General features: G+C 46.4%; 1 protein-coding gene across 3 annotated transcripts; it reads right to left on the bottom strand.

The window, feature by feature from the left end:
- Positions 1 to 369: 369 nt before the first annotated feature.
- KRR1 (KRR1 small subunit processome component homolog) lies at positions 370 to 10,603 on the bottom strand. 3 transcript variants are annotated; one of them, XR_010990311.1, is made up of 11 exons: positions 10,480 to 10,603; positions 9,718 to 9,893; positions 8,584 to 8,718; positions 8,257 to 8,382; positions 8,079 to 8,162; positions 7,507 to 7,563; positions 6,879 to 7,049; positions 6,633 to 6,710; positions 6,416 to 6,509; positions 5,772 to 6,020; positions 370 to 617 (listed from the first exon to the last, which is right to left on the bottom strand). XR_010990311.1 is itself a non-coding variant. In XM_068162374.1 (10 exons), the coding sequence occupies exons 1-10, from the start codon at positions 10,556 to 10,558 to the stop codon at positions 5,878 to 5,880; spliced, it is 1,143 nt and encodes a 380-aa protein (XP_068018475.1). In that variant the 5' UTR covers positions 10,559 to 10,603; the 3' UTR covers positions 5,385 to 5,877. The 3 variants fall into 3 exon arrangements, 1 of the variants encoding a protein (XP_068018475.1); XR_010990312.1 differs by lacking the exon at positions 370 to 617 and adding an exon at positions 1,347 to 1,426; XM_068162374.1 differs by lacking the exon at positions 370 to 617 and having other exon boundaries at positions 5,385 to 6,020.
- Between the last annotated feature and the right edge of the window lie 213 nt (positions 10,604 to 10,816).

Here is a 10,816-nt window from a genome sequence, read left to right as displayed (position 1 = left end):
CACAGAAGTTTAGCAGTCCATTAAGTACATTGATCAACAGGCAGAAGGCCACATTTTAAGAGAACTATTTGAAAATCAACTGCCCTTGAACAAATAGTGCTCATCAGGATGAATTCTCATTATAATCATTATAATGAATTATCATTCATGTTTGTAAAGCTGTGAAGGGCAGTGTCAGGTGGATGGAGCCAGGCTCTGCTCAGGACAAGGGGCAATGAGGGCAAGCTGGAGCAGAGGAGGTGCCACAGGAACAGAAGGGAAAACTTTTTTCCCTGAGAGGGTGCCAGAGCCCTGGAGCAGGCTGCCCAGAGAGGTTGTGGAGTCTCCTTCTCTGGAGACATTTCAAACCCACCTGGATGTGTCCCTGTGTGACCTGCCCTGGGTGATCCTGCTCTGGCAGGGAGATTGGACTGGATGATCTCTGGAGGTCCCTTCCAAGCCCTAACATTCTGTGATTCATCCAGCTCACAAGAGTCCAGTTTTAAAAACCTAAACCCCTAAACAGTAATACTGCCATAAATATTTACCAGGAAAAATACTCACCTTGCAAGGTCTTGTTTGGCTTGTGACTGAGAATTTAAAGCAGCATGACTCAATAACTGGCTGAACACATCTCCCTGAAAAACATCAGGACAAACATGAAGAAATGAGTAACTTACAAAGTATTGCTAGTTCCAACATTGTCTTTACCAAATCAGTAAAACCACTGAGGAGAGAAACCTCTCAACAACAAAAATTAAACATCTAGCACTGGTAATAAGTGCTTGCAAACAGGATTCATTCACAAGCCAAGTTTAGCTTCTCCCTTTCCACAAATGAAGTGGTGTTAATAATCTACAGCTGCCTTCCAATACCTGAAGGAATCCTCCAGGAAGGCTACAGAGGGACTTTCTATGAGGGTGTCTAGAGACAGGACAAGGGGGAATGGTTTGAAGCTGAGGGAGAGCAGGGTTAGGTTGGATCTTAAGAAGAAGTTCTTCAGTGTGAGGGTGGTGAGACTCTGCAACAGGCTGCCCAGGGAGGTTGTGGCTGCCTCCTGCCTGAGGGTGTTGAAGGCCAGGTTGGAGGAAGCCCTTGAGCAGCTGAGTGTAGTTGAGAGGTGACCGTGCCCATGGTGGGGAGGTTGGAGGACATGAGCTCTGAGGTCCCTTTCAAGCCTAAGCTATTCTAAGATTCTATGAGGGAAAAAACCCAAACATACAAAACCATCCCAGCCTACCCTGCATTCTGAAGAGGTTTTCCAGAATTCTATAAGTCACCACCTTCCCTTTGTGTAAATAAAGTAACACCAAGACAGCAGCTATTATCCAGCATTATCTATGCTAGGAATTAAAGGTTACACTCACTAGTTTGGATCTGCTGCTTTTAGCTTGGACAGACACCCCTCAATACCTCCAAGGCTCTCATCACTGGCCCATGTTGTGTACTGTAAGAAAGACAGTGAGGGAGGACTGGGGAATCCCCAGTGATACTTGGTTTCTTTCTGTTCTCACAAGCATTTAAAATTCACAAGCGAGCAAGCAAGGTAAATGACTAAAAGACAAACACTGCATTCCAGTAGGGTTAGCATAGTAGAAAAACAGCAACAAAATGTTTTCTTTAAGGTAGCTTTACCACTAGCAGAACTTGTAACCCTACATTTCTTTATGGTTTATGCCATTTGGTTGATTCTCCAGTGTCGTGCAGGATAAGCACGCTGCTTGAGGTATTCTCCACAGCGGCAGCATCTGGCATAGCTCTCTGATATCAGGGTTTTATGCTGCCTGTTAATGCCTGGGTTCCTGATTATGAGGCTCTCACAGCTGACAAGAAATGTAAACATTAATTAGAGCGAAGACTGGTTCATGCATGAATCCCTTCAAATTGTATTTGCTGACACTTCTCAGTCATACCTACACAGGCTCAAATAGCTTACAGGCTTCATTGCTAATCATGGACAGGGAAAGCCCAGCATCCTGCCAGGCCTGTGCACCAAATAAAACCCCACTCATTTTAGACACTCATTTTCCAGACTATGCCAGCAGATTTTCAGCAGGCAAAAATTAGCCTGAAGTGTCTGTCAAACAACTATCACCTCCCCCCCATAAAAGCCTTCCTTTCAGCTCTGTCACACTAATTTCCCACAAGGTTCCTTTCTAGCTCCAGAAGAGGCTCTTCTCTGTGATACCTCTGGGAGTAGAGTGCCATGGCCTTGGCACTTCTCAGTGCTTCCTGGCAGGACCAAAGCTTTGCTCTTTCTCCTGCTTTAAGATGAGAGTTTAGTCATAAGACCTGTTGAGTGTTTATTTGTATTTTTTCCCCGGCAGAGTCCCTGCTTGCTCAGTGAAATCTGCAGTTAGCACATCCTCATTTTGAGTGGCAGCTCTCCAGAGCTCTGGCACTCATGAACAGATTACACTCTCAGAGAATCTTCAAGCCTTTTTTCACCTCCTCCTGCCTAATTAGCCAGAAAAGGAGTCACAGAGAGATGAAGCTCTTTGGGAAGAAAGCAAGCAAATGACTAATTAGTAACTAGTTCCTGTACATGAACCCTTGGACCTCAAGATGTCTTAGAGTTAAATGAAGGCCTGAAGCAATCCCAGGCCTCCAGAATGGGCAGGTGAGTTGCCTATGATACCACTCTGCACTAGGAACAAGACCCAGAGATGTTCAGGTGCAGGTTTGCTTTCCCAGGGAAGCATGCAGTGACTCCACATCCAGCTGGCAGCCAGTCAGTAGTGGTGTCCCCCAGGGATCAGTGCTGGGCCCTATCCTGTTCAGTATCTTTACTGATCATCTGGATGAGGGGATTGAGTCCATCACCAGTAAATTTGCAGATGACACCAAGCTGGGGGCAGGTGATCTGTTACAGGGTAGGAGAGCTCTGCAGAGGGACCTTGACAGGCTGGACAGATGGGCAGAGTCCAACGGCGTGAGATTGAACACATCTAAGTGCTGGCTTCTACACATTGGCCTCAACAGCCCCATGCAGTGCTACAGGCTGGGGTCAGAGTGGCTGGAGAACAGCCAGGCAGAGAGGGACCTGGGGGTACTGGTCGATGGTAGGCTGAACATGAGCCTGCAGTGTGTCCAGGTGGCCAAGAAGGCCAACGGCATCCTGGCCTGCATCAGGAACAGTGTGGCCAGCAGGAGCAGGGAGGTCATTCTGCCCCTGTACACTGCACTGGTTGGGCCACACCTTGAGTACTGTGTCCAGTTCTGGGCCTCTCAGTTTAGGAAGGATGTTGACTTGCTGGAATGTGTCCAGAGAAGGGCAACAAAGCTGTTGAAGGGTTTGGAGCACAAACCCTTTGAAGAGTGGCTGAGGGAGCTGGGGTTGCTTAGCCTGGAGGAGGCTCAGAGGAGACCTTATTGCTGTCTACAACTGCCTGAAGGGAGGTTGTAGCCAGGTGGGGGTTGGTCTCTTCTCCCAGGCAACCACCACACAACAAGAGGACACAGTCTCAAGCTGTGCCAGGGGAGGTTTAGGCTGGATGTTAGGAAGAAGTTCTTCACAGAAAGAGAGATTGGCCATTGGAATGGGCTGCCTGGGGAGGTGGTGGAATCACCATCACTGGAGGTGTTGGGTGATGGGTTGGACTTGATGATCAAAAAGGTCTTCTTCAACCTGGTCCATTCCATTCCATTCCATTCCATTCCATTCCATTCCATTCCATTCCATTCCATTCCATTCCATTCCATTCCATTCCATTTCTATCCCTATTTTCAGATCTCAGCAGCAGTCTTATCCGACCTGAAGCTCACCCTGAGGGGAAGGTCACCGTGGTGTTGAGGGAGATAAGCTCCAATTGGGGGCCTCACCACACCACGGCTGCCTCTCTGAGCTCTCCCCTCAGCCACAGATGGCTCAGCTCCCCTCCTCTCAAAACCAGTGCCTGACAGCAGCTGGGCTCTCAGGCAAGCCCATGGCCTCCTGAGAACTCCCACAGGTGGGCACCGCTTGCACACCCATGCTAAGGGCACACAATAAGGGCTAAGGGCTGCCTGGCCAGAGCAGGGGCCACAGGCAGGGGCCACAGGGGTGTTCACCATCCTGCTCCACCTCTGACCTCTCCTCACCTTACAGTCCCTCAGCGACGCCATGATCCCCCACAGCAGCTCCACCGCGGCCCGCAGTCTCCGCTCCTCCACACGCCGCAGCAGAAAGGGCTGGAGTGGGGCTGGAGCGGGGCGGGAGCGGGGCTGGGACAGCGACGGTCAGGGAGCTGGCAGGCAGCGGCAGCTGCTGGCTGTGCTCCCACGATACAGAGGAGGAGCAGCCGAGGTATGTCTGTCCAGCGGATGACTGCTCTCAGAGCACTTGTTTCTTGTGATGCCAGATACATCCACACACCAGCTCCAGTTCCTAAAGTACCTTTCCTAGCAACAGCACTGGGGAGCACGGGGAGCAGGCTTCAGTCTCCCTAGAGCCCTGTTCCAGCAGAACTCCTGAGCTGTAAGCCTCTCTCAGGTTGCACCACAATGGCTGCATTCCCGTCCTCTCCATCGCCTCATGCCAGAGCAGTGACAGTGCTCTGTCCTCCTTAGCTGCTCCTATGCTGCTACTGCCTCCCATGCCTGGGGGCATCTTCTGCACTGGAGAGGCTGCACTTCAAATACTGCGTTCAGTTTTGCGGCCCTCACTACAAGAAGGACATTGAGGTGCTGGAGCAGGTCCAGGGAAGGGCAACAAAGCTGGTGAAAGGTCTGCAGAACAGGGCTGGGGAGGAGTGGCTGAGGGAACTGGGGTTGTTTAGCCTGGAGAAAAGGAGGTCTTCTCCATCTCTACAGCTTCCTGAAAGGAGGTGAGGTTAGGTGGTGGTTGGTCTCTTCTCCCAAGTGACAGGGCAAGATGAAATGGCTTCACATTGTGCCTGGGGAGGTTTAGATTGGCTATCAGGAAAAATGCCTAGCACTGGAACAGCCCTTCAGACCCCTGTAGAAATGCTACACACCCCTAAAGACCCCTGCAGACACCTGCTGACCTCTGCTTCAAGGATAGGCTGAGGGGTGTTCAGCCTGGAGAGAGGAAAGCCCTGGGGAAACCTAATAATGACCTCCCAGTACCTAAAGGGTGCCTACAAGGATGGACATTGCTTCTAAAGGCCTGCAGTGACAGGACAAGGCACAATGGCTTCAAACCAAAGAAGAGCAGATTTACATTGGATGTTAGGAGCAAGTTCTTTACTATGAAGGTAGCAGAGCACTGGAATATGTTGCCCAGGGAGGTGGTTGGGCCCCATCCCTGGAGATATTCAAGGTGAGGCTCAACAGGACTCTGGGAAACCGGATCTAAGTGAGGATGTCCCTGTTTACTGCAGAGGAGGCTGAACTAGATGACTTTTGGAGGTGCTTTCCAACCCAAACCATTTTATGATTCTTTGAATTAATGAATTTTAAACCAATGTATTACAATATTTTATTAACACCAAGACAAAACACTCAAAACGATCAGGTTTTAGAGAAACAAAAGCACAATATAGCAATAAGTCTTGCCCATTCTGCAAAAGTTCTCACTGTAAACTGAGCCTGTGTATAGTCCGGTAGTCTTTCACAGAAGAATTACTTTAAACACCCATGGAGTTCTCTGACCCTAATGTGTAAACATCCTGTGTCAAACTCCTAAATGCTTCTATTAAGAAACCTTCTCTTTAGGTGGATGAATATTATCCAAATACAAGCTCTCACTTAACACAAACAATGCATTTTCTTCACCAACCCTGGAAATTCTCCTCATCTGCTTTAGGATCACTAATTAAACTGTACTTATGAAAAGAGAACGGTCTTCCTACCTAGTCTTTTCTTGTCCAGATTAACCTGATAGCAAGAAGTCTCAAATCTTCCAAGTGTGAAAATGTTCATCAATGTAGGAGAAAAGTGAGCATCACAGAATCTGAATTACTTCTTTTTCTTCTTCTTCTTTTCGTCTGCTGCCATTTTTAACTTGACTTCTTCCACAGGAAGTGCTCCCAATTTCTTCTTTTTTGCATTTTTCACCTTTTCCTTGATGGATTCAATATCAATTTTTTTCTCAGTGGAGGCTACATGGTAAAAAACAAAAAACCCAACAAAGAGAAGAGACATGAATTTTACTGCTTCTGAATTTTAAGTCTACAAGATGACTTCACATAAAAACACAGTCAACTGCATCCTATGGCACTGATTCAGTCTCATTTTATGTTCACTAATATTTTATAAACTATTTCAGTAAACATTTTTGTCGAAGCTAGTGTCATGCACAAAGCTCGCTCAGCAGAACTCAAAGAACACCCATATGAAAAATCCTATACAACTGCATGTGAACAGATGCCACACACTGCACACGTGTAAGCTATTCCAACTCACTCCTCAGACCACAGGTGTACTCCTCCAAAATGAACATATAGACACTCCCTGAGACAGGAGGTTTTAGCTCAGAAAAAATAATAATGTTTACCTTTCTTTGTTTTCACAGCTGGCTTTTCCTTTGGTGGGATAAAAGCTTTCTGTCTTTCTTCCTGTCTTTTCTTGACTGCATCTGCTTGCTTTGCCTTAAGTTACCGAAAAAAAGGTCAAGTATCAGCAGAGCAGAACAAATGGGACAAAGAAATGAATGAATTCCAAGTCAGCAGTCAAATGCTCTTTAACTGAACAGTGGGTTAGAACAACTTTACCTTTATCTCTTCCATGCGCTTTCGTTTCTTCTGTCTTTCTTTCAAGAAGTACTCACCGCTTGCCAATTCTTTGTCAACCTGTGTAAGGCAAGTACCAAGAAGATTGAGATCATTATGCATTACAAGCCAGATGTATAGCACCAGGAAATTAGAACTTGCCAGAAAAATCCTCGCAACCTCATTAGCAAGAACATGGATTTCAAGTCATGCTCTATTTCTGCATAATCAAGTAAAGTCTCAGCTGACCTGGCTTTCTGGCTGTGGAGGTGGGAACGGTGTGTACTCCTTCTTAGTATTCTTCTTCTTTGGCTCCTTGCGCTTTTTCAAGTTCTTCCGCTTGAACTTTGGCAAAAACCTTTCCCAACTTTGTGACCTCAGTTCAGGATCTTTTGATAATTCCCTTTTGATCATTAAAGTCTTCAGGAAGTAGTTTTGAAATGTCACAAAGATTGAAAAAACATAGTATTATTGTAGTAGCCAAGAGCTCCAACCTACCAAGTTTTCTCACAGTGAGTACACTATATCTGAACCTTCCACCTCTCCATTCGGTAAGGGTAGACTGAATTAGCACCAGCAGAATCAGAAAGATGCATCTCAAAATGAGGACAGAATGCACTGGAGTAGGTGCCTCAGTTCTAATGAGCAGATATCAAGCAAACAATCAAAGGGAGGAAAGTTTATATATGTTTTTCCTTTTGTTGTTTTCTCAAGTACTTTTATATTATGCCAATATGTCCTGGTAAAATGAAGGATAGCAAAGTCAGTCAGGTTTCTTTTCTTTTTAAAGGCACACTACATAAATTCTCAAAGATAGAGAAAGAGAAAAATAATAGCATTTCCTTGTAAACAGAGATGCACGGTGGACCACACTAACCTTAATGTTATATATGGGATGTATGTTCTTCATTGTGTCCAGAACAACTTTTCTAACCTGTATTCAATGGAAAGAACAGAAGCCTCAGCAAGTAGTTCATATTCTAATTGATTAAAATAGCAGGTATACTATCTTGCTTCCTCTCCCTGCCCCTGTTCCCCAAAGTAGGTAGATTTAACAAGCTAACATGCATGGTTAACTGGAAGGCAAAGCACTTCAGAAATAGCAATACTGTTGTCTTGTGTCCAGTACGCTCCAGCACATCCTACAAACTTTACTTCTGTTACCATGGATTTTATGGTGTCATGAGAAACTTGCTTTTGACAAGTACTCTTCTACCGTTTTCAAAGCTTATGTATCATTAACTCTACAGTTCCAAGACAAAAAGATCTCAGAGTATAAGCAAAATTTAGCAGTTAAGATGCTAAGACTATGTTAATGTGGCTCATTAATACATGGCTGAAAAATCAGTGAGATATTCTAGAGGGTGCGTGCCAGTTTTCCTCTCACCTGCCCTTGAGCTGACCACAGAAGTATGCTACGCAAATGGTGGCTCACCTGCCTTCCCTTACCTCTTTTAGCCCACTAAAGGGACCAAGAGCTGAAACAGTGTTGCCTTGCACCATAATGTAACAGTTTGTTAACAGTTCCAGGGCCTATACAAAAAAAACAAAAAGGAAATTAATTAAGTGTAAAGACCAGACACAATTTGGGTCTAAATTGTCTGGTTACTACAGCTATCGGAAATACCTTCAGAGTAGATCCTTTTGGCCCAAGAAGTCGTCCTCTTCTTTTTATAAAAGTCTCTTTCTTCCTCACCAGAGAGCCTATTTTAATGATATCACATGCAACATCATCTTGAAGGATACGAACTGCCTAAAGAGAGACAAGAAGCAGGCAATTATCATCTGATCACAGATGTATTATTCAGAAGAGTCAAGACAATACTTCGGTTTATTCTTCTCATTTGGCTTTCAGATACATTTGCTTTAATATATATTTTATTATTCCTGACTCAAAAATTAGCACTTTGAAAACAAACCCTTTTCTAAGTATTATGACAGATTTAATACAGACCTGTTCAAATGGAACACTTCTTGCCAGAAGTTTTATCAAATCTCTAGCCCTGATGATTGCATAGGGATCAAAAGTCTTCTTAGTTGTAGCAACAGTCATGCTTCCTTCAATTAGATCCAGTGTTGCATTCACATACTGCATCATTTGAAAAGAAACAGTGATTCAGTCTCTAAAGACAGAATTCATCTTTGGCAGTAAGTTAACAAAGTACACTACACAGGATCATAGGATGTTAAGGGTTGGAAAGGACCTTTGAAGAGTCCAACCCCCCTGCCAGAGCAGGACCATAGAATCTAGCACAGGTCACACAGGAATGCATCCAGATGGGTCTTGAAAGTCTCCAGACAAGGAGACTCCACAACCTCTCTGGGAAGCCTGTTCCAGTGCTCACAGTGAAAAAGCTCCTCCTCATGTTGAGGTGGAGCCTCCTGTGCTGTAGTTTTAATCCACTGCCCCTTGTCCTATCCCAGGGTGCAACTGAGCAGAGCCTGTCCCCTCCCTCTTGACAGCCAGCCCTCAGATATTTATAAACATTTATTGAATCCCCTCTCAGTCTTCTCCAGACTAAGCAGCCCCATGGCTCTCAGCCTTTCCTCACAGGGCACATGCTCCACTCCCTTAATCATCCTGGTAGCTCTCTGTTGGACTCTCTCCAGCAGATCCTTGTCCCTGTTGAACTCGGGAGCCCAAAACTGGATGCAATATTCCAGGTGAATATACATACTGAACTTCAGAACCATGTTCCAAAATTCCCTAATGACTGTCAGCTTAAAGAAATTCACACATACAGACACACATTAAAAAAACTGAATGTAGGTGTCACAAGGCCCAAAACACTACCTCCCTCATATCTCTGAATTCAGACACAACACAGTTGTCAGTGTCAGGATGACAGGACACTTCCTCCCACAGAGAGCTTTGCTGACAGTATCTGTAAAGAGCTGCCAGTCTGGCTGCACAAGCCTTCAGTGATTTTGATGCCAATAAAAAATGACAAGGGCAATATCAGTGCAAGTACAGTAGAAATACACACAAATGCAATATCAGAAAAGCAACTCACACTATTTTTATAATCTTAAGACCTCTATCTTCTAAAAGGTAAAGCATAGTACCACAATTAGTAAGTATCCATACATGCTCACTCAAGGCTTTCTGGACAAGTGGCCAGCAGTCTTTCAAGTATGCTTCTCTATACTTTGGGAATAAAGTTGCAAAACTGCTTTCTTCCAGCAGCCCTTTTGGATTATCTTCTCTTGTAAAGGGTGGCTCTTTCCATCCATCTGGCACAGTGAGAAGTTCAGATTCATCAACTGTTATAGGTTAAAAAAAAAATAAAGGCATGTATTTTCCTTCTTTCATCACTGACTACTACATCTCCTCTCCATATAACTACAGAAGATACAATAAGTAAAAGCAGAGATGCAAATTCTTGTGTAATAGCTGTGTGTTTCACATCTCTTTTCACCTTAGTTACCGCTTTATTTTAAAATAAACAATCAAACAAATAAATCCACAAGTGAGCTGGACGCTGTGGAAAGGAGACAAGAACCAGGCACCGGCTGAAGCGAGCAACCAGTGCGCTGCTAGGACGGATGCTGAGCAAGGAGGCACCACCACTGCGCGTCCCTCCCACCCCACAGCCGCCCCTATCCCAACCAGCACCACAGACCGGGCAGCAGACCGCCTTCCCCACGCCGCCTATCCGCTTACACGCAATCGCGGCCAAGCCCCTTAGCCCCCGGTTGTTTTTTAACAAAGCGGAGACAGCCCCGCTGCCGGGATGGGGCAGCACACCCAAGGCCACGGTTGGGACTCCCAGCCCAGCCCAGCCCAGCCCAAGGGCTTCCGGCGAGCCGGCTGCCAACCCTGCACTAGGCCCTTTCATCCCGCCCCCACCTGCCGCCGCTTTCTTTTTGTTTTTCTGTTTTTCTTTCGCCTTCGTCCCGGCCTCGGCCCCGTCAGGAAGCTCCGCCATGCCAGCCCGCACGCCGCTGCCCCTGACCCGGCGCCGGAAGCGGCCGGGCTGGGCCGGGCCGGGGGGCGCGGGGGACGCCGGGAGAGGCCGTGCCGGCTGGAGGGGCGCCCCAGGCAGCGGGCGGGGCGCTAGCGGAGAGCGGCGTTGCCATTGGTATGCAGAACAGGCGTTTTCCTGTTTTCCTGCTCCGATGCGAGCAGCTGGGGTTGGTTGCTCTGCCGTGCGGCCAGGGGCGGTGATGTCAGACTGAAATGTCTC

The sequence above is a fragment of the Melanerpes formicivorus genome, unplaced genomic scaffold (genome assembly GCF_026170545.1).
Source record: "Melanerpes formicivorus ecotype bairdi unplaced genomic scaffold, bMelFor1.0.p_v2 SCAF_64, whole genome shotgun sequence".
In the NCBI taxonomy this organism is placed as follows: Eukaryota; Metazoa; Chordata; class Aves; order Piciformes; family Picidae; genus Melanerpes; species Melanerpes formicivorus.
Note: the sequence above shows the minus strand (reverse complement) of the source record. Positions and strands in the feature narration are given on the sequence as shown.